At 51.0% G+C, this 23,586-nt stretch overlaps 1 protein-coding gene across 1 annotated transcript in view; it reads right to left on the reverse strand.

Annotated features, from left to right (window-relative positions):
* The window catches only part of Gpd1l (glycerol-3-phosphate dehydrogenase 1 like), a 35,825-nt gene extending 12,633 nt beyond the window's left edge, over window positions 1-23,192 (reverse strand). The window contains exons 1-5 of the mRNA XM_005075035.4: window positions 22,967-23,192; window positions 13,871-14,048; window positions 10,697-10,837; window positions 9,106-9,244; window positions 4,230-4,342 (exon numbers count right to left, since the gene is read on the reverse strand). Of these exons, the coding sequence (XP_005075092.1) occupies window positions 4,230-4,342; window positions 9,106-9,244; window positions 10,697-10,837; window positions 13,871-14,048; window positions 22,967-23,013 (618 nt within the window). The 5' untranslated portion in view covers window positions 23,014-23,192. The remainder of the gene's footprint in view (window positions 1-4,229; window positions 4,343-9,105; window positions 9,245-10,696; window positions 10,838-13,870; window positions 14,049-22,966) is intronic.
* Between the last annotated feature and the right edge of the window lie 394 nt (window positions 23,193-23,586).

Below are 23,586 nucleotides of genomic sequence, written 5' to 3' on the forward strand. Positions count from 1 at the left end.
CCAACAGACCCAGAGTACAAATAGCTTCCTGCTGCCTGAGTCTGGGCTCTGGCCCTTCTGCCAACGGATCAAGGAATAATGGACAGGCCCTGGGGAAGAATAACAAGGGGCCCCGCCTCTGCCCCCCCCACCTGTCACTTAGTCCTACAGGCGTGAATCCACTCACAGATGCCCCTTAGCAGAAGCTTTCTAGAACCATCCATCTAGAGTCTTCTCACCCAGTACCCTTTGTTCAGGGAGGGATTTCACATCATCTCCTGACTGACCACCCAAAATATCCAGTCACTTAAAAACAGCTTTGTGCAGCTACTGGCTAATGCTGAGCAATTAGGCATTCATGATGCCCCCCGCTGCTGAGTGGTCCTTAGTTTAATAAGGGACTATTAAAAGCCATAAAAATCTCACCCAATATAAAGCTGCCAAAGCCGATGCCTTGATGGCTTCAGAAAGAGACCCCACACGTGAAACCCAGATGTCTTAGACGTTTTAGAATGTGCGTTGCATTTTGTGGCCACACATGTTAATTCTAAAAAGTGCTTTTAAATTCTGAGTAGAAAAGAGGATGTAGATTTTTCTGAGAAGGGGGTGGGCAGGTGCTTTCCTTCCGGCTTCCATGTTCAACTTGGCAAGGCTCGTTAGAAACAGGCAGTTGGGTGCCAGTCACCGGGCACCCTTCCCAGCTGCTCCAACCCCACAAGCAGCCTTGGATTATGCTGCTGGGTATTTGGGTATTTACACTGTACAAGCAGGGAGGGAAGCTGGTTTCCAACTCCCTATGTAGCCAAGGATGACCTTGAACTTCCGATCCTTCTGCCTCCACCTGACCAGCGGGATTACAGGTGTGCGCCAGCATGTCTGCAGCCTCCACCTGCCCAGTGCTAGGATCACAGGTGTGTGCCAACATGTCTGGTTTATGTGGTGCTGGGGAATGAACCCAGGGCTTCTTGAATGCTGGGCAAGCATCTTACCAAGAGAGCTAGCTACATCCTTACCACTCCCACTCCTTAAAAAAAATTACCTTTCTTAAAGCTGTGTGGTAGCGCACAACTTTAATCCCTGGAGGCAGAGAGGCAGGTAGATCTCTGTGAGGACAGCCTTGTATGCACATTGAGTTTCAGGACAGCCGGGGGGCTACATGGAGAGACCCCGCCTCAAAAACACAAACAAGAAAAGAAAATGTCATCTGTCTGTCTGTCCATCCATCCATCCATCTATCTAGTATGTGTTTAGTGTGTGTGCATACTACTGGGCATGCGTGGAGGTCAGAGGACAACTAAGAGTCCGTTCTCCCACTGCACACAGCACTGGAACTGCCTGAGGTTGCCAGGCTTGGCACAAGGTGGCTTTACCCAGAGTCGCCTCATTGTCCCATCCTCCATTTTGTGCCCCCAAAGAGGCAGGGTCAAGCAGTTCTGACTGCTGGAGAGAAAGCTCATGGAAAGAGCTTCTGTAGCTTTGCTTCCTCAGCCTGTTCCCCACTCAGGACAGACGGACAATGTGGGAACATTTCCCTGGACCTATTCTTTTTCCTTTGTTTTTCCTAGACAGGGTTTCTCTGTATTGTTTTGAAGGCTGTCCTGGAATTCTGTGTAGACCAGGCTGGCCTTGAACTCACAGACATCCACACGCCTCTGCCTCCCGAGAGCTGGAATTAAAGATGTATTCTTTAATTAAGGTGACAGGAAGCCATCGCTATGGGTGCCACTTCTACATGCGACCCCCAGACCAGCCTGGCGGGAATGGAGTCGCTCTCACCAAGTGCCACATCACCAGCCTCACCCGCCAGAGCGTCACTGGTCCCAGAGCTTTTCCCGGAAGCAGGAGTCGATACTGACAGGAAGTGCTGGGTGTGGAGGAGCAGTCAAGATGGGGAAAGAGTGGGCCCCAGGTCAGTCTGGGCTACATAACACATTGAAAGCCACTCTGGACATTTCAGCTAGATGCCGTTTCAAAACAAAACCTGAAACGGCTGTGGGTGCATCCCAGTGACAAGGAGTCTGCCCGGGATTCCCTGAGCTCAACAAAGAAAGGCAGGGCGAGGGGTGTGGCTCAGCCGGGACCGTTTGCCAGGCCGGCCTGAAGCCTGGGTTTGGTCGTTAGCACCACCTGGACTAGACGTGGCGCACAAGCCTGCAATCCCGGTGCTTAGAAGATGGAGGCAGGAGGATCAGGAATCCAAGGTCACCCTCAATGCAGACAGGGCTACTCGAACCCATCTCACAAAACAACCTGGCCTTAGTTTTGAAGTAACTGTAAACAAGCTGCTGCTGTTTTCTCCATTTCCCTGCTTTCGCTTTACAGACTCCTCAGACCTGCCCTGCTGACAGGACATAGTCCTCCCTGGCAGATGCAAGCTGCCTTCTGCACCCTGGGGAGCTAGAGGCCGATTGACCAATTAATTAAATGTGTTGTGATTTTTTTTTTTTGTCTCCTTGACAATCTTTGGTCACTGGCCAATCGAAACTGCTTCTTTTTCACTCTAGGGAACAAAGATAAACTATTATTTGAAAAAACAAAACAAAGAAACCAAAAAGCCCTCTTGTCAGGAGACAACTCTCCCACGGGGGAAAGAATGAGAAGCCAGTGGAGTGGAGTGAGAGGAAACAAATTCCACTCAAGGTAACATCTGGGTGAGGAAGGAGGATGGCGAAACCCTAGAGAAGTCAAACACAAAGCGGCTGCCAAGGCCGTCACCTCAGAGAACAAGGTACTGGAGTTGGAGACCAAGCCCAAGGTTGAGAGCACTGGTTGCTTAGGCAGAGGACCCAGGGTCCATCCCCAGCACCTGCACAACAGTCTGTATCCTTCTTCCTATGCTGCAGTTCCAAGGCATCTGGCGCCCTCTTCTGGCCTCCAAGGGCACTGTACGCTGTGGTACACAGACAAATGTACAGGCACATACAGACACAGGTAAGTAAAAATAAAGGCAGCGGGGGCAGGATAGATGGCTCAGTGGCTAAGAGCACTGGCTGCCTTTCCCAAGGATCGGAGTTTGATTCCCAGCACCCACGTCAGGTGGCTGACAGCCACCAGGAACTCTAGCTCCCGGGATCCCTTGCCTTCTCTGGCTTCTGTGGGCACCAGCAGCAGAACATGTGTCCACGCTCAGACTGACACACACAAAAATAAGAATAGAGTCTTGGGGGCTGGAGAGATGGCTCAGAGGTTAAGAGCACTGACTGCTCTTCCAGAGGTCCTGAGTTCAATTCCCAGCAACCACATGGTGGCTCACAGCCATCTGTAATGAGATCTGGCGCCCTCTTCTGGCCTGCTGGCATACATAGAGGCAGGATGTTGTATTCATAATAATAAATAAAATCTTTAAAAAAATAATAGAGTCTTCGAGATAAATAACAGTTTCCCAGAAATCCAGCGACAGTGTGGGGCTGACGAGACAATGGCTCAGTGCTCAGGAGCAGCTGCTGCAGCACAGGCTCGGTTCCCAGCACCCCAGACAACTCACAACCGTCTGCAGCTCCAGTTCTAGGAGCTGCAGCGCCCTCTTCTGACCTCCGTGGCACCAGGCACACATGTGGTGCACGTATATACATGTGAGCAAAACATGCACACAAACAAAAGTAATCTGAAAACTATCCAAAAAGAAAATCACAGTTCACTGATATTTATAAATAAAAGTAACCAGACAGAGCCTGCCATCTAGGAAAGAAGAAAATCAGGAAGCTAAGATGGAGGCATGCTATTTTTCACAGGACCTGTGACAAGAGCAGGGTCACGGCTGGGGAGGAGGCTCAGTGGCTAAAGCATTTGCCGAGCAAGCCTGACAACCTGATCAACCCCCAGCTCCCCAGGAACTGCACACAGCAGGACGCATCTGTGACCCCAGCCTGAGAGGAGAACCCCGGAAGGCGGCGGGCCAGCTGGCCTATGTACCCAAAGGTGAACGGCAGGGAGACCTTGTCTCAAACCAGATGAAGTCAAGGATGTACGCTGGCGATGTCCTGACTCCTGCAGGCACACCTGAGCACACACACACAGAGGGACCAACCAACCAGCACTCAGAGCCCACTCTCAGCATTAGACTGCCAGCGTGGGCTAGCCTGACACCTCCTCCCCTGCGTGGGATGCCAGCGTGGGCTAGCCTGACACCTCCTCCCCTGCGTGGGATGCCAGCATTGGGCTAGCCTGACTCCTCCTCCCCTGCGTGGGATGCCAGCATTGGGCTAGCCTGACACCTCCTCCCCTGCATGGGATGCCAAGGCTGACTTTACCTTTAGAGCACCACAGAGCTCCACGGTGTCGGCATCGTCTACCACAGTGATTCTGAAGTTGGGTGTCTGCAGCAGCTCTTTGAAGAGAAGGCCATTCTGCATCACTTTGCTGCCTGTAGGAGGGTTGGGAGAGCCAGAGATTAGTGGCGTGTCCTGTGTCCACTTTTACGCCCAGCAGAGGTTAAAGTATTAACTTTTATTACAAAAGTAACATGGGCTCTTCACACACACACACACACACACACACACACACACAGAGAGAGAGAGAGAGAGAGAGAGAGAGAGAGAGAGAGAGAGAGAGAGAGAGAGAGAGAGAGCGAGAGAGCGAACAAGCACATAGCTATGGACCCAAAACCATAGCTCTCATCCCCAGATCTACAAGAGCTAACTTCAGTCAAGTCCAGCCTTGCTGGGTTTTTTAACACAGATGTGATTTTTTAGGGTAAACTTCAATTCAGGTAGCAGAAACAGAAAATAATGATATCCCTTGCCTAGCACTCGGGAGGTTTAGGCAAACAATATAGGAGTTCAAGGCCAGCCTATGCCACATAACACCTGTCTCAAAAATCGAAAACCACTGTGTGCTGGCACGGTGGCCAGTGGGTTAATATACTTGTTGTAAAAGCCTGACTGTAACGAGATTCTTCCCGCCAGCCTGGCCCCAGAGCCGCGTCAGTCCCAAATGAACACGCAGGACGCTATATTAATTATGAAGCTGTTGGCTGTTTGCAGTGGTTTCTTGTTGGCTAGCTCTGACTTAATTATTAACCCATAACTGCTAATCTGAGTATTTCCACATGGTCTTCTCTTACCGGAGAAAGGGTCCGAACCTCTTACTCCTCTGGCGTGCTACATGGTGACTGACTGTGCCTCTGTTTCCCAGAATCCTCCACCCCTCCTAGTCCCACCTATCTTGCTTCCCTATTGGCCAACAGTGCTTTATTCATCAACAAGTAGGACAAACATATACACGGAAGGACTTCCCCCGTCACCTGGAGACTTGGGTTCTCCCCATGTAAAGGTGGAAGGGGAGAACCAACTCCACAGTTGTCCTCTGACCTCCTTAGCACAAACACCCCACCCTACACAGTAATAGTTGATTTTGAAGAAAATCTAGTTACCCCTCATACTAGAACCCATTATTTACAATTCAACAGGTATCTTTAGTTTACTGAATATAAGTACATTTGACATACATTTTAAAATTATTAAACATGAAAGGTTTTTCTCGAGACAGAATGTAAGATCTATGTGTGTTTTAGGATCTGCCTTGTCATCAGGACATCCATTCAATCCTCAGGATCCCGGCAGACCAGCTGGGATACGTCCACCCCCCACCATTGGGGCTGAACAGCTACTAGATTCTTGGCCTCTCCATTCACAACTGGCCATTGCTAGACTGCAGCCTGTCTGTCATTCATAAGTTCTGTGACTCTAGAGAATCCTGACTTATACAAATAGAAACAGTCGGTTGTGATGATTTTAATCCAGCACTGGAGGCAGAGACGGGTGAATGTCTGAGAGTTCAAGGCCAGCCTGGTCTACACGGCAAGACCCTGTGGCAAAGAGTGACACAAGGCAAACCATCAGAAATCAGCCCTGGCAACCCACATGTTACATGTTACATGTAACCCTGGTGTCTGTGAGAGTGAGTCAGAAGCCATGAGCCCCAGGTTAGCCTGGGCTACATGGAGAAGCTGTTTTCAAAAACACCAAACCTGGGGCTGGAGAGATGGCTCAGAGGTTAAGAGCACTGACTGCTTTTCCAGAGGTCTTGAGTTCAATTCCCAGCAACCACATGGTGGCTCACAGCCATCTACAATTCAATCTGGTGTATATGTAATAAATAAATAAATCTTTAAAAAAAGAAACACCAAACCTTTATTGCACAGTGTTGTTTTTGTTATCCTGGGTTTTTTTGTTTTTCCATATAAAGTTGAATATTGTCCTTTCAAGGTCTGTGAAGAATTGTGCTAGGATTTTTATGGGGATTGCATTGAATCTGGCATTTTTACTATGTTGATACTACCTATCCGAGAGCATGGGAGATCTTTCCATTTTCTGGTGTCTTCTTTAATTTCTTTCTTTAAAGACTCAAAGTTCTTGTCATACAGGTCTTTCACCTGTTTGATTAGAGTTACCCCAAGGTATTTTATGTTGTTTGTGGCTATTGTAAAGGGTGATGTTTTTCTGATTTCTTTCTCAGCCCATTTATCTTCTGTATATAGTAGGGCTACTGATTTTTTTAGTTAATCTTTTTTTTTTTTTTTTGGTTTTTCGAGACAGGGTTTCTCTGTGGCTTTGGAGGCTGTCCTGGAACTCACTTTGTAGACCAGGCTGGCCTCGAACTCACAGAGATCCACCTGCCTCTGCCTCCCAAGTGCTGGGATTAAAGGGGTGCGCCACCAACGCCCGGCTTTAGTTAATCTTGTATCCTGCCACTTTGCTGAAGGTATTTATCAACTGTAGGAGTTCCCTGGTACAGTTTTTCGGGTTACTTACGTAAGCTATCATATCATCTGCAAATAATGACAGTTTGGCTTCTTCCTTTCCAATTTGTATCCCCCATGAGAGGCCTCACCCTCCCTGGGGAGTGGATGGGAGGTTGTTGGGGGGTTATGGGAGGGAGAGGGAACTGGGATTGGTATGTAAAATAAGATTGTTTTTAATTTAAATTAAAAAAGAATATATTAAAAAAAAGCAAACAAACCACAACAACAGCAACAAAGGGAAAACAAACCAAAGTAAAACCTTCCCCATGGTGCCCGGTGTGAAATCTGCTCTGACTGGTGGGGTGGGGTGTGTTGGCAAATCCCCAGGGTCTAACTCAGGACCTTAGGCCACAAGCCAGCAGCAACTATCAGGACAGTGGAAACCACCCAAGACTCTAGCCCCAGGCTCTGCCTGTCTCCAGGTGGGAGACAGGCTGTCCCCAGGCTTGGCTGCAAATGCCACCACCCGGGAGCTTTCAGAACACTGCTAACCAGGCCGCGGCCCAGATGCATGAAATCACAGCCCCCGGAGTGGAACAGCAAGCTAGTTTCTGAGGTTCCCTAGATGATTTGGACAGAAACCAAGCTTGCAGAACCTTGATTTAACCCTCCTCCAGGTTCCTCCTGAGAAAACACACCGGGTACTCCCATGATGGCTGCAAAGTTAAATAAGAATCAGAAAGGAAACAGCCTTGGTGGAAACAGGGCTCCAGTCCCACAATTACGATGTCAGCTGACATTTGCTGGTGTGTGTGTGTGTGTATGTGTGTGTGTGAATGTGAGTGTGATTGTGTAATTGTGTGTCTGTGCAAGGTGCTTGCCTGTGTGACTGGAGGTCAGATGTGGGCTATTTCCTCTTCCATTCCATATTATTTTTCAGATCACATATATGTTAGAAACAATGTTAGATGTCTGGGGTGTGTGGCCCTCTCAGGACTTCTGTGAGTAAATATGGAACCATACTTGCTTTCGAAAGCACACTGGCTTTGTAAAATCAGCAGAAAGGCAAGTTCTCCACAAGGGGGCAGCAGCGCACACTATGACAGCATTGCTATCTCGTGCTCTAAATTATGCCGATTCCACACCCCCCAGAGAAAACACAAGCGGGCTGATACTCCCCACTCTAGAGTTAAACATCCACTGGTCCTTAATGCCATCAATCCAGAGACCCGGAGGCTAGAGATGGAGCTCACTGGCAGAGGGCATAGCAAACCCAAGGCCCAGCACCATCTAATCATCAAGTGAGTTAAGGGGTAGCTCAGTGGTTGAGTACTTACGAGGACCTGAGTTCAGTTCCCAGTATCCATGTCAGGTGGTTTACAGTTACCCCTAAATCCAGCTCCAGGGTATCCCACCCCTCCAGCTTCTAGGGCAGCTGTATTAATGCATACCACCCTTCCACATACATTTAGAAAAAGATAAATCTTTAAAGTCATGGAGGCCAGAAGGCAATGCTGGGTATTCTTCCACAGTAACTTGTTACCTTTTAAAAAATTGTTTTATTTATAAGTGTGTATGGATGTTTTGCCTACATGTCTGTAATATGTACCACGTATGCACCTAGTGTCCACAGAGGCAGAGAGAGCATTGGATCCCCTAGGATTGAAGTTAAGAGACATTTCCCTCTCTTTTCTTTTTCTTTGATTTTTCCCGACAGGGTTACTCTATGTAGCTCTGGCTGTCCTGGAACTCACTATGTAGACGGGCTGGCCTCAAACTCACAGAGATCCACCTGCCTCTGCCTCCCCAGTGCTGGGACTAAAGGCGCGTGCGCCACCACCGCCCGGCAATTACAGGCATTCCCAGCCTCCATGTGGCTGCTGTTCTTCTCTAAGAGCAAAGAGAGCTGAACCACCTCTTCAGGCCCTCCAGCTGTTTTTAGAAGTAGGGTAGCTCGTGGATCCTGGAGCTCACTGATTGGCTAGGCCAGTTGGCCAGCAAGCCCTTGGGATCCTCCGGTCACCGCCTCCCAGTCCTGGGATCACAGACACCTGATTCTGCTTTCTTCATGAGCACTAGGGATCTGAACTTAGGTCCTCCTGCCCTTAGCAGACTCTTCACATCTCCCCAGCACCCTCTCCCCTGCTTTCTACTCTGAGACAGGGTCACAGGTAGCCCAGGTGCACCTCAAATTCACCATGTAGCCAAGGATGGCCCTGCACTCCTAATCGTCCTGCCTCCACCTATTAGAATACTGGAATTACAGGCTTGAGCTCATAGGTAGAGCATGTGTGTAGCACATATGAGGCCCCCAGCCCCAGAGCAGGGAAGAGAGAAAGAGCCCAGTGGGAGTCGGGGAACAAACAGGAATGGTACAGGCTCCGCCCCCAGCACTGCGAGCGCCGCCGCCCCTCCCCCCCACGCATGCGCGCGCGCAGCCTCACCAATGGTGGTCTCACAGAACTTCTCCGCAGCCACCTCACTGGCGATGTTGGCTCCCATCAGCACACTGATGTCAATACCCATCTTCTCTCTGATGATGTCGGAGATGAGCTTCAGCCCTTCCGGGCCCTCGTCTATGCCCTGGAAGGATGCAGAGGAGTGGGGGGGGGGGCAACTGCATGTCAAAGTGGCAAGAGACACTCGCACCTGCAATCCCACCACACTTGTAACCCAGCTGAGGCAGGGGGACTGCTCTGAGTTCAAGGCCAGCTTGGGGTACGGGGCGAGACTGTCTCTGTCAAACACCCACGATAGAATGGCATGAGGCAGGTCGTTTGGGGTAAGATGGTGTGGGAGCCACAGATGATCTCACGGATGAGCACTAGGGGAGCCGGGAGTGAGAACTCACGGGGTTGTCTCACCACAGCGAGAGACGTACAGCCTGTTTCCTGTCCCGTAGCCTGGGAACGGGCGTGGTTAATAGCCTGGCGACCTTTGTGCTGTCTGTGTGATGACACCACATCAGAGCCTCCCCCAGGCCTTATCATGAGCTTGTTTTTCTCAATCTATAGAGCCATCTTACAAAGAGTTTTGTTGTAGTCTTAGGCCTTATTGCGTACATGGGATTGAGTTAATTATCACCAGGAAATTTTTTTCACAGGATTGTGCTGCGCTTAAATATGCCTAAAATAAACGACCTGGGGGTCAGAGTCTCGACTGGCGGCCGAGTCATGTTGAACCAGACTGCCTTTTGCTCTTGAGAATCGACACACTGCTGGCCACAGGGTTTCAGGGACCCCTACGAGGTGGCCAAGGTTACTTTGAGGTATGGGAGCTCTGGCCTGAGAGCACACAGGCCCAGTGGCACCTTCCAGGGCTCCTGGAGGCTCTAAGGAGCAGGCTACTGGGGTGGCAAGGGAGCTCCTGATGGTTACACAGGGGGGCTGGATCCATAGCATATGCTACCCCTAAAGTCACGACAGGCACCAATTTAGTTCCATCTGTCACTGACAAGTGAACAGTGGCAGTACCTGTGAACAGGGCAACTGCACTGTCATCTGGCTCTGGCTGCCCAAAGTGTGGAACCTATTATAAGCTGGTGCCACACCCTCAGGCCCAATTCTTTTCTCTAGGGTGGGGAGATAGATCTGTGTTTCATTCCAGCTCCAGGGGGGATCCGATGCCTCTGGCCTGCAAAGGCACCTGCACTCACGTGTGCACAGCCATATTTTAGACATGCACACATAATTAACAAAATAGATCTTTGCTAGCTCCTTCATTGGCTCCTCCCATAAAAGGCAGGGTGGGGGGTCCTCTCCCCAGGTTCCTCTCCTTCTCCCCACCCTTCTCCCGTCTTACAGAACAGCCATCCTGAGTGCTGTCAACACCTCACTCAGTTTTCTTTTACTAAATTAATGTTTATTGTGTATCAGCATTTTGCCTGCACGTATGTCTACCATGTGTGTGCAGTTCCCGAGAAGGCCAGAAGAGGGCACCAGGTCCCCAGACGCTCTGAAGCAGAGGAAAGAGGGAGTGAACAGGGGAACCAGGGCCCAAGGACCTGCGTCCTGTCTGCCCTTCACGAGTAGTTACCTTGATGAGCGTGATGCCCAGGGCCTTCTTCGGCACCCTGCCTGTGATCTCATCGCAGATCTTGTGAATGAACTGGTGGGGGATGACAAACACCAGCAAGTCTGCGTCCTGCACGGCCTCGCTGAGACTCGGGACAGCGACCTGCAATAAAGTTGGGAGACAGATAACTTCTGCAGAAGTCCTGTCAGCCCATGCCCTCACCCTCTAGAATGCTCACAGCCATAAAGTGCCGCCATCACCATCCCCATCCTTTCCTGGAAAGGGACCCTGACAAGTCCTTTTAATTAAGTGTTGCTAGATTTTTAGAATTGCATCGTGTGAGTGTGCGTGTGCGTGTTGTGGCATGTATGCAGAGGGCAGGGGACAACTCAGGTCTGTCCAGCTCTGTGTGAGTACCGGGAATCAAACGCAGGCCATCAGGGCTGGGTACCGATGCCTTTACCCCCTGGGCCAACTCATCTGCCCTGTGTGGTTCTCATTACTGTTTTTTTGAGACAGGGTTGCCCTGGAACTCACCATGTAGCCTAGGCCCATCCTCCTCCCTCAACCTCTCTTTAATCCTGGGTACCAAAATGTTGATAAGGCAGAAGGATCAGGAGTTCAAAGTTATCTTTGGCCGCATAGCAAGTTTGAGGCTAGCCTGGTCCGCACAAGGTCAAAAAGTCAAAAGCCAAACCGAAACTAAAGCCCCACTGATGTGTACAGACATACGGATTTTAATCTCGATGAGAACAGAGTTTTTGAAAACTGGCAGAGCTCGGCAGACAAGGATGAGAGACACAATGAGAAACAATCCCACAGGGCACTGCGATCAGTGGCTCCCATGTCACACCGGGGCCAGCTGAAGCCGGCGTGCCAACGCAGAAAGAAGCAAGCCTCCACTTGGCTGCGCTCCAAACACGAGTTCCCAGTGGAGAGCAGTGAAGTCAGATGGACCACTGTTCTTCAATGGCAGGAAATAACAAGTGCCCTCTCCATTCGGGTCCAGGAAAATCATCCCCACACCCCGCACCAGCCAGCTTCTATCGAGCCAGTGGTGAAAATGGTAGTCAAAAGGGGACAGTCACCGTCACAGAAGGTTCCTGAGCGGGGCCCTCAGGCAGGGTTAGGTGAGCAATGGGTTAGGGTCCTGCAAGGTGGACTTGGAGTCTGAAGGCACAGCCTCACTGAGAGACAGCTCAGTCAGTAGAGAGCCTTGTCGGGATGCCAGAAGCCCTGCGTTTGATCCCCGGCGCCACATAAACCAGGGGTGATGGGCTGGGGAGGTAGAGGCAGGAAGACGGTGAATCGTCCTCAGCTCCATACCAAGTTCAGGCCACCCTGGAACGCATGGGACCTGGGGGGTGGGGTTGCTTGAGAGATGGCTCAGCGGCTTCTGCTGCTCTTGAAGAGGCCCAGGGTTCAAGTCTTAGCACCCACACGGGGGCTCACAACCATCTATAATTCCAGTTCCAGTGGGTTCAGCACCCTCTTCTGACCCCCATGGGTATCAGGCAGGCATGGGGTACACAGACATACATGCAGGCAAAACACCCACACACATAAAAAAAAAATCCTTAAAAAATAAAAAGGGTTAGTTAAAAGGAGAACCGGGCGTTGGTGGCGCACGCCTTTAGTCCCAGCACTCCAGGGGCAGAGGCAGGTGGATCTCTGTGAGTTCCAAGCCAGCCTGGTCTACAGAGCGAGTTCCAGGACATACACAGAAAAAAAAAAAGCCAGCCATCCTGTGTATGTGCTTCCTTCTCCACTCACAAGGAGACAGGTGCTTAAAATGAGCCTTGAGGTGGTTACAGAAGCCAGAGACAGGAGAGAGCCTAGAGGGGAGAGAAGGCCTGGAGGGGAGAGAGGGCCTGGAGGGGAGAGAGGGCCTGGAAGGAGAGAGGGCCTGGAAGGAGAGAGGGCCTGGAAGGAGAGAGGGCCTGAGTCGAGGGAGGGCCATGCATGTGTGTAGTCCTGGAGTGGGTCATTCCTCCTCCGACATTGGGGGCGGGGTCAGCACGGGCACCTGGCTGTCTACTTGATGTTTGGTGGTTCCCACATTCATGCTCTTGCTTCTTTTTAAGATTTATTTATTATGTATGCAGTGTTCTGCCTGCGTGTATGCCTGCAGGCCAGAAGAGGGCACCAGATCTCATTACAGATGGCTGTGAGCCACCATGTGGTTGCTGGGAATTGAACTCAGGACCTCTGGAAGAACAGCCAGTGCTCTTAACTGCTGAGCCGTCTCTCCAGCCCGGCTCTTGCTTCTTACAGCCGCCGGGCAGATTCATATTCCCCAGTGGTAAGCTGCCTGGTCCCAGGGTACAACTTGTAATCTCAGGGGGGGGGGTGAGGCAAGAGGATCTCGAGTTCAAGCCCTGCCTGGGCAACCTAGGGAGGTCACACCTTAAAATAAAAAGGGAAAGCACCATGGCAGGTAGTCTGGGTCCCTAGAAAAGCAGAAAGCCAGAGTTACAGGCATGGGGCAGATGGAGGGAGCAAGTCCCTTGGGGACTGGTTCAAGGAACGGAACAAGAAGTCAGGTACCCCGCCCACAGAGGGGAAGGAGCCAGACGGTCTTGGGAGACTCTCTCCACCTCCTAACTCCGTAAGCAGGAGTGAGGTCCTGGGTTTCATTCTCTGTTCAGCGTGACCTGAAGCTGTAGTGTTCGTATTTAGGAGGTGTCATATGATCTGGGATCACGCATGCATGTCTTGGGGTGAGGGGCAGGCCTAAAACCGCAAAAGAATGTTAATTAACCAACGAAACGGTCAGTGGGAAGGGCTCTAATCCAGTGTGGCTACTGTCCTTGTACGAGGGGGTACTGGGGGTGGAAGAGACAGCTAGGTGGTTTAAGAGAACTTGCTACTCTTCCAAGAGGACCAGAGTTCAGTTCCCAGCACCTGCCATCAGGTAGTGCACAACTTCCTGTAACTCCAGCTCCAGTGCCCTCTTCTGAACGCACGGGCACAGAGCACACCTGCACATACTTAACGGCGGTAACGACAGTTTCCACAGAAGAAACACAGGCCCTGTCTCAAAGAACAAACCGACCAGAATCCAAGGAAAGCGGAGCCCATCAGGTGACACTGGAGACACGGGAAAGGGAGGTGGCTTTGCCTCATCCAGTCCCCGGTGCCACTCAGAGGATCACAGCCTGGAGAGCGAACCACGGGTGCCCCGCCAAGTCTTACCACATTCTCTGGCAGCTTGTGTCCGGGGAGATATTTCACGTTCTCGTGGTCATTGTTGATGATGTCTGTCAGCTTCCTCCCGTTAACGGTCTCCTCAAAGACCCACATCTTGACCGTGGAGGCAAACTTCTGCAGGTTCTTTACATTATTCCCAATGATTTTTGCAACAGCTGATCCCCTGTAAGGAGACCACGGAGGAGCAAAACAAACAAACAAACAAAAAAAAAGTAAGCTCACTTTGGAAGAGAACAAGGAGTGGACTGGAAGGCAAAAGCCTTGCGTCGAGGCAGCTCAAGGTGAGTGGCACAGAGCGGGACTCAGTTGTTCTCATGGGAAATCCTGCAACAAGTAGGCAGGCACTCTACGGACTGAGCTACACCCCAGGCAGTGGACCTTGCCTTGGGGGACGCTCCAGATGGACCTCAATTAAACCTAAGGCCTCAAAACACACACACACACACACACACACACACACACACACACACACACACGATCAACTCTGTGGTGCTCTGCTGTGAAATTAGTGATTCCAGCACTGGGAGGCAGAGCTAGGGGGAAATCAGGCCTTGAAGGCCATCCTTGGCCACCTAGGGAGTTGGAGGTACCCTGGGCTACAAGAGACTTCTTTAAAAAAAAAAAGGGGGAGACAGAGGCAGGAGGACATTTGTGAGATTTAGTCCAGCCAGGGGCTATACAATGAGACCCTTTTCATCTTTTTCTTCTTCCGATCTATCTATCTATCTATCTATCTATCTATCTATCTATCTATCTGGTTTTTCGAAGCAAGGTTTCTCTGTGTAGTCCTGGGGGCCTGGAACTTACTCCGTAGACCATGCTGGCCTCGAAGTCAGAGATCCACCTGCCTCTGCTGGGATTAAAGGCGTGCGCCACCACCCAGATGTGAGACCTTTTCTTAACAACAACCCCAAACTAATACTGAACAAAACAACAACACAAAACTTCCCTGTCAACCAAATAAATGAGGGCTGGAGACACGGCTTGGTGGTTAAGAGCACAGGCTGCTCTTGCAGAGGACAGGGTTCAATTATAGCACCCAAATGGTGACTCACAATTGTCTGTAGCTTCAGTTGCAGGGAATTTGTGATGCTCTCTTATGATTTCCACTGTCAGGGGAACATGGGTGGATTTTTTTATATAAAGTCTCAATCTTTATGAGTTCAAGCCCTGATGTGTTTCCCACAATCCCTTTCCTGTTCAATCCTATTTGCCCTAGTCTTAAGTAGAACAAGCTTCCTGGTAATACAGACATAGACCCCAAGCTGTGTGCAGGGGGTGGAGGGATGGGAAGTCAGGTCTGTGCCCTCCTGAAGCCTAGACACTGGGAATGGACAATGGTATCGTCCCAGTATGGCAGCTGTTGTGCGGACTTTTTCCCGGGTGGGAGTGGGGGGGGGGTTAGAAGCAGCTGCTTGCTACCAACAGCACACCAGTGACAAACCAAAGCAGATTCCAAACCCAACCAGGGGACCAATGACCAGTGGGTTTACTGGGCTACCTCACAGAGCATTAGTGAGGAGCTAACTGTGGGAACATGGGTGACCAGAAAGTGCCAAAGTCCCTGCAAAGTCTCATCCCGGTGACAAACTTCCCTGTAGCTAACATGGATGGAGCCTTTCACTCAGTAAACCTTCCATTCTCTAAATATTGTTTTCTTGAGGCCAGGGCCAAATGGGATCCCAGGAAAGGGCTCTTGGGAAACAGGTCCGGGCTAGAACTTGGCATCTTGGCGTTCAGAGGGTGGGGCTCGTGGTGGGGCGTGCCTCACCAGGTGAAAGTACCTGCCACACAAACCCGATGACTTGAGTTTGATCTCCACAACCCACAGTGGGAGAGAAAACCAAATCCTGAGAGCTGTCCTCTGACCTCCACAGGGTGTCATGACACACCCGTGCGTGCTCGCGGTGCCAGCACACGCTTACACATAAACACACTAAAAATACATTTTAAAATGTGCAAAACTGTGTGCTTGGTTCCTAGCACTGAAATAAGAAAAATAAGAAGGGGGCCGGAGCTGCAGTTCAGTTGCTAGACAGCTTGCCTAGAATGTACGAAGCCCTGGGTTTCATCCTCAACCAGGTGTGGTGGCACACACCTGTAGTCCTAGCACTTGGCAGAGGCAGAAGGATTGGAGTTCAAGGCCATTTGAAGTTAAAGGGTGGACTGACATCCCATCTTAAAGGAGCATGAAGAGACCCTGGGCTACAGGGGACAGGGAAAGGCAGCTAGGAGTCAGGGTGTGCCAGCCTGGTGTCTACCAGGCATCATGAAGTTTCCAACACCTCACCAACACTTTCCCTTGCAAGGCAGGTGCTGAATGAAGGGTGGGTTGGGCTTGCCCAGTTGGAGGTAAGGACCATCTATCTAATTGAGATCATGGTGGGAAAGTGCAGTTCAGAAGAGCTCCTGCCCCAGGGTGTGAATCTGATGGGAAGGGCTTTGACTTAGGTTTCTTCATGTAAAGGATTGGTGACGGGTAGACCAGATGGCTCAGCGTAAAGGCACCAGTCAGCAAGCCTGCCGGCCAAGAGTTCTGTCTCTAGGACCCACTCAGTGGTTGGAGAGACTCCTACAAGTTTGTTCTCTGACCTCTATTGTGGAGTGTGCCCCCTCCCTTAAATGTAATATAAGGGCTCCTGACTGCTCTTCCAGAAGACCAGGGTTCGATTCCCAGTACTCACATGGAGCCCACAACTGTCTGTGTCTCCAGCCCCAGGGATCTGGCCCCCTGGATCACATATATATATATATATATATATATATATATATATATATATATATATATATTGTACACAGACATACAAGTTGTCACAACACCATACACATAAAATAAAAACAAAGGTACAAATTTTTAATGCAATTTAAATTTTTAAAAGTAAATAAATGAAGTTCTACCATGCTCTGGTTTACTAGTGGGCTCTGGGAATATAACTCAGGTCCTCATGCTTGCAGGGTTAACACTTTTACCAGCAAAGCCAATCCTAGCCCCTTGCTCTCTCCTTTAACCAAGAAGGAAAGGGGTCCAGGGAGATTGAGCGTGTGGCCACACTGTCCATGACCAGAGCTCCCATCCCTCCCAGGCCTGTCTGAGCTATGTGGTTCGCCAGGCAACCAAGCATGCTGGTGAGTTTTCTATTAAACAACTTCTAGCCGACACTGGCTCACGCCTTTAAAATCCCAGTACTCAGGAGGCAGAGGCAGGTGGATCTCTGTGAGTTGGAGGCCAGCCTGATCTACATGAGCGAGTTCCAGAACAACCTCCAAAGCTACACAGAGAAACCCTGTCTCGGAAAAAAAAAAAAAACAAAAACAAAAAACCAACATCTAGTCTTCAATCCTCAAAACAATGCCTGAAAGAAGCCAAAGCATTATGAATAATCCCATCTGGCCACCCAGGCAGAACCACTGTCAACACCCTGTGTGACTCGGCAGTTAAAGGGCTTTCAAAGTACAGCCTGGTCTACAGAGCGAGCTACAGGACACCCAAGGCTACACAGAGAAACCCTGTCTTGAAAAACCAAACAAAAACGAAAACAAAAATAAAAAAAAACCCATGAGTTGAGAGGTTCCCTTTAATTTTAGATGAAGGCAGTTAGGTCTACAGCTCAGGACGTTTCTGTACACACAGAAGCAAACTGCTTCCTTCTTCTAGTGCTGGAAAAAACCAGGTAGAAACAACCCGATAGTGAGAAGAAGCTGCTTCACCGCATGGGGCAGCATTTCTCAAGCTTGGGGGGAGGCCAGTACTTAAACAGGGGAGAGGGGGGGCAGTTCCTTACCCCAGACACTAGCTGCAAGAAACACTTGTATGCTAAGCTCCCCGTGTGGTGCTAATTGATGCTTGCTAGTATAACACAGTGGTAAAACACAGAACACTTGCCCAGCACACACAAGAACCTCAGCTTATTCCCTAACACGGCAAAAAGTAAAGAAGAAAATAGATGTAGAGGAGGAGGAGGAGCCTGGGGCGTGGTGGCGCACACCTTTAATCCCCTCACTCTGGAGGGAAGACAATAGTAAGATATATAACCCTGCCACTTGAGATTTAGGTAGGGACAGTGCCAAGGGTTTGAAGCCAGTCTGGGCTGTACGGTGATGCTAGGCAACCACAGAACATTGCTTCAAAAACAAAACAGGCAGATCTGCGTTCAAGGCTATCCCGGGCAACAGAGTGACACTTTAGTCTTGCTCACCCTGGAGTGCACTGTGTAGACGGGTCTAGCCGCCAATCCTTGTTGATCCCCCTCCTCAGCCTCCCCAATTGCTGGATGTTGTGGAACATTTATTTTAACGAGGCAAAGATGTGCTATGTTTGTTCATGCTGCCGAATATGACTTTAACTGTGTAAAGGTGTGTTACTTCTGTCTAATTAGGTAACGGTGTGCTGTATCTATTTCACCTTGCCTGCCCAAGCCACCTAATTGGTTTCATGCAGAGCTCAACGCAGGAGAAGGATGGGCGGGGCTAGGAGGCAGAGACAATAAGGAGAAGGAGAAATCTAGGCTCAAGAGAGGAACAAGAGGAGAGGATGAGGGAGACGTCCTGGGTCGGAAGCCAGGCAGAGACCAGCGAGCAGGTTGGAGAAGCTCAGAGAGACGTTAAGAAGCCCCAGGCAAAAGGTAGACACAGAGAAGCAAGCTGAAGTCAAAAGAGCTAGCCAGAAATGCGCCTCAGCATTCAAAACTAATAGGTCTCCTTGTCACGATTTGGGAGCTGGTGGTGGCCCGAAAGGAAGTCTGGTACAGTCGGGTTACAAGCATGAGTCACTGCACCTAACTGAAGGACACCGTTGGCTGCTGACACTGGGTTAGATCCACTCTGACTTCAGCCTTGGTCAAGGACAGTGAACCAAGAAAAGACCCTAACAGCTGACATGGAGGGCCGGGACACCACGTTCTCTGTGTCTCCTGCAGTTACGACCCCAATCTCAGACAGCAGGTACCTTTGGTATTCTAAATAAGGATTTTATAGATGCAGTCTGCTTAAGGCCTGCTGCCAAGCAGGGGACTGAGATAGACATCCAGGGAGCTGCCCCGCCCCCAGCTGCTCCTCAGGCTACTGCCCTACACGGGGGAGGGTGGCACCGGAACCTGTGTCCAAAACACAGTGCCCGAGGTCTGAATTTTACACTATTCCTGAGTGATCTTTCTTGGGGGAGGGGAGGAGGGGAGAGGGGGGAGGGGGAACCCTGGACCCCTGACCCTGGGAAGCTGGCTTATTCTGGGAGATGATTCTTAATGCTGTTTTATTATATTTGCTTAGTTAATGTGTATGCGAGAGTGTGTGTAGGGGTGTGTGTGTGTGTGTGTGTGTGTGTGTGTGTGTGTGTGTGTGTGTGTGTGTGTAAGGGGGGTGTAGAGGGAGTGGAATGGAGAGACAACAGACAGACAGATGGACCGCGGTGCAGATGTGGAAATAGAGAACAACTTTTGAGAGTTTGCCCTCGCCTTCCACCATGTGGGACGCAGAGATCCAAGTCAGGTCATCAGGCTTGGGGGCAAGCGCCTTGCCCCATGGAGACATCTCATCTGCCCACGATTTCTCTGGCGTTTTCACGGGGCTATGGCAAGATGGACAGTATCCCAGCACCAGGCAGCTCCATGGATATTTAGGGCTCCTCTGGCCTGTCAGTCACCAGTTTAGTAGACCACACACCCCCTGCCCTTAATCCAGGACAAGAGTGCCTAACCTAGCCCACTTTGCTCTCCCAGCTAGGTCCTCCGCAGCCACTGGAGCCAGGAGGCTTGAGGGTTATCACTACATCTGTCTGTAAGTGACTGCCACCTCCATGTATATAAACACTCCCATCCCTGGAGGAAAGGTTGCTTAAGCAACACTTAACATTCCTGTGGTGAGGACCAGAGGCGGAAGGAAGGTTCAGCTCCTGTTTGACAATGACCAAAAGGCTAAAGTCCTTTCCCAGGAAAAACCTGCCCCTTCTAAGGAATGATCCTGCACTGGGGTGTCAGCACCGGGGAGGCAGGAAGGCAGGCAGGCAGAGCTCGGAGTTCAAGTTCAGCCTGGTCTACATAGTGTGTGGCTTGCCTGAAATCTTAGCACTGGGTACGCTAGAGGCAGGAGGATCAGATGTTCAAAGTCAGGGCTGGAGCAATGACTCAGGTTAAAAACATTGCTCTTCCAGAGGACCTGGATTCAATTCCCAGCATCCACATGGTGGCTCATAACTGTCTGTAACTCTGGTTCCAGAGGATCTGATGTCAACTTCTGGCCTCCAGGGCACCAGGCACACATACGTACATGCTGGCCAAACACCCCCACAAAATAATAAAAAAAATTTTTTTTTTTGGTTTTTCGAGGCAGGGTTTCTCTGTATTGTCTTGGAAGCTGTCCTGGAACTCGATTTGTAGACCAGGCTGGCCTCCAACTCACAGAGATCCACCCGTCTCTGCCTCCCAGTGCTGGGATTAAAGGCATGCACCACCAACGCCCGGCAAACGTTTTTTAAAAAGTTATATAAATAAAAGCCCTACATTATGTATTTAAAAATTAAAAAGATCAAAGTCATCCTTTGTATTGAGTTCAAGGCCAGTCTGGGCTATATGAGAACCTTCCTTTAAAAAAAAAGCACGGGGAGGGGGGCACTGTTTAAAATGTAACATCTAGGCTTGTGCCAGACTCCAGTTCAGAGTTTCTATCTTTGCATCTTCTAAGCTCTTGTTTATCTCACACCTGAGTTGCTTAGTAATAGAGACCATGTCCCCGTTCCTGAAAAGAGCAGGACAAACACTGGAATGTGTACCGTCTCAGAGCTGAACACCGTCTTCACCCCCTTTGTTTGTTTGTTTGTTTATTTATTTATTTATTTGAGATTCCTGTATTCTGGCTGGTCTAGAACTTACACTGTAGCCCAGGTTAGCCTCCTATTGTAGTGGTCTTCCTGCCTCAGCTTCTCATGTTCAGGGATTGCAGACAGGAACCATTCTGCCCCCTTCTGGCCCCTTCCTGTTTTTAGTTCCTCTACTTGGGAAGCTCTCGGGAAGTGAGGATCCTCTCTCTAGGACTGGAGTGACTCTGTACCCAGGGCAATGGCGTGAAGCCAACAGCTGTTTCTGTCTGATCCGGTAATTGATGGAGGCAGGCAGCCAGCCCAAACCTTCCGAACATTTCTCAATTGCTACGCCACAGGCCAAGTTCTCCTCGCTCCCGGAGCCGGATCAGACCAAGAATACAGCCAAGTTCATCAGAATGAAGATGCTTCAGGCTGGCAGCCAAGCCTCCGTGAGGGGACAGAAAGGTTCGCTTCATGATCCTTGTTCCCGCTCACTCGAGTGTGTGAGAGCTGGGCCACTCCTGCCTGTAACCCACAAGCTGGAGAAAGAGCCGTCCTCCGTGGGATTGGAGAGAAGGGGGAACTGACATGGAGAGGTGTCGGTGAGCCTAGCACCAGGGGGGCGGAAGTAGGAGGAGCAAGAGTTCAAGGCCATCCTGATTTAGGACAAGGCCAACCTGGGCTAAGCGAGACCCCGTCTCAGAACAACAACAAAATGTGCCCGGCGGCAAGGCAGCTGGCATCTCTCTGCAGTGAGTGACCTTGATATCGTAAGGGGTGAAGCTGAGCTGAAGGTCTGTGTGGAGCTTGGAAGAGGACATACGGGATCCCACTTAATGAGACACAAAGCCCACGGGGAAGTGTTTGTGGGACAGCAGGGACAGTGCCTGCCTGATGGCCTGTGTCATCCCCAGATCTACCAGAAAGAACTCCCAGAAGCTGTCCTCCAGCTACTGTAGGAACTCACAAACACACAATAAAAATAGAAATAGACAGGTGTGGTGGTGACAACTTTTTTTTTTCAAGACAGGGTTTCTCTGTATTGTTTTGGAGGCTGTCTTGGAACTCGCTCTGTAGACCAGGATGGTCTTGAACTCAGAGATCCGCCTGCCTCTGCCTCCCGAGTGCTGGGGTTAAAGGATTTAGAGCTAGAGGCAGGTAGGTTTTTGTGAGTTTGAAGCCAGATTTCTCTATATAGGGAGTAGTAGGACAGCCAGGGTTACATAGAGAGACCCTGTCTCAAAAAACTAAATAAAATTTGGCCAGGCAGTGGTGGTGCACACCTTTAATCCCAGCATTCGGAAGGCAGAGGCAGGCGGATGTCTGTGAGTTTGAAACCAGCCTGGTCTATAAGAGCTAGTTCCAGGACAGCCTCCAAAAGCCTCGGAGAAACCCTGCCTCAAAAAAAAAAAAAAAAAAAGTGTGACTAAGACCAACCAAATGGCCCCTAGGACTCCTGCACTGTACCTCTTCTAGAAGCCTGAGCTGTGGCGTGAGTCAGTCCACAGGAAAACACAACGGGACAGGAGCCAGGAAACATTCCACCTCCCTTCCGGGGCCACGGGAAAAGTCTGGAGCACACCCACACTATGTACAACCTCCTTGTCACCAACACCCCAACTTCTGTGTTAAGTATCGCCAAGCTTAGCTTGAAAGCCCTCCCATCATCAAGCGCTTTGTAAGTGAAGTCAAATCCAGCCCAGTGGAGACAGAAGCTCTGCAAACACCTTCCTTCAGGACACGCAGGACCCAGCAGTGAGGCCAGTGCGGACTTGAACCCCCTTCCCGAAACCACGTTAGCATGATTGGGAACCAGTCCCTAGAGGAGGTGAGAACCGCGGCTTGAAGCACAGCACCTGCCCCTGGTAATAGTAAGAACCCTTTTCGCCCTCTGTGCCTCGGTTTCCCCAATACCAAAACTACAGTAAGAACGACTGAGTCTCCACGGGGTGACCGGCCGGGGAGAACGGAAACACCCTTAGGGTGTTTTGCTAAGTCCACGAGCATGGCGAGCAAGTGGCCAATAGCAGCGCGGTTAGTAGGACGCAGACAGGTGCCTGCAGACGCGGTGCGCGCTGCCACCCGTGCCGGGCACCTCGCGCGCTGGTGCCTCGGCGTGTCCTCTGGGCGCGCAGTGCCCAACCCGGACATGCGATCGCAGGCCCGCCTCTCTGCCTGCCCGCGGTGCCCTGGTGTCCATGCTGAAGCAGAGGGCGAGCAGCCCTGGCCGGCCCGGAACCGGGGCTTCCTGGAGGCGGAGCCCGCGCCGCCCACCCGCCGCTGCTCACCAGTTCCCCGAGCCCACGATGCACACTTTCAGAGGCGCCGCTGCCATGGCCAAGCCGGATCGCTGCTGCACACTGCTTCCCAGGGCCCAGCCGGACCGTTGCAGCAAGCCGGATCACTGCTGCTCGCGCAGTGCCTCCCAGGCCAGCTGCTCACCTCCACAGGATCGGCCTAGTGCAGCCGCTGCGGGCGACCCCGCCCCGCCCTCCTCTCCGCCAATGGCCACTGCCACCCAGTCTGAGCGCCTAGGGCCACAGCTGACAGCCGGGAGGACCCGCCCCACCGCTCCCAAGAACCACTGCGCACGCCTGGTCCAGACTGGTGGCCTGGTCGGACGGCGGAGTCGCCCCACCCCTGCCCGAGGAATGTTGGGATGTGTAGTCCACCTCCCTGCCTGCTCCCGGACCGTGGTTCTGAGCGCGCCACGTGCAGGCCAATGTCTTCGCGCAGAGAGACCCGAGCCCCAAGCCCCTGCACTGTCCAGGACAAAGCAGGACTGACCCAGCCTGTAGAGGTGTAACCTATTCTCTCTCCGCGCAGGGAGAGCTGTCACTCAAGGGTGGAGCCCAGAGAGGCTAAAGGGTTGATTCTGAGTTCACTCAGATTTGGGCTCGGTGCCTGC

This window comes from Mesocricetus auratus, unplaced genomic scaffold (assembly GCF_017639785.1).
Source record: "Mesocricetus auratus isolate SY011 unplaced genomic scaffold, BCM_Maur_2.0 Super-Scaffold_100691, whole genome shotgun sequence".
Classification (NCBI taxonomy): Eukaryota; Metazoa; Chordata; class Mammalia; order Rodentia; family Cricetidae; genus Mesocricetus; species Mesocricetus auratus.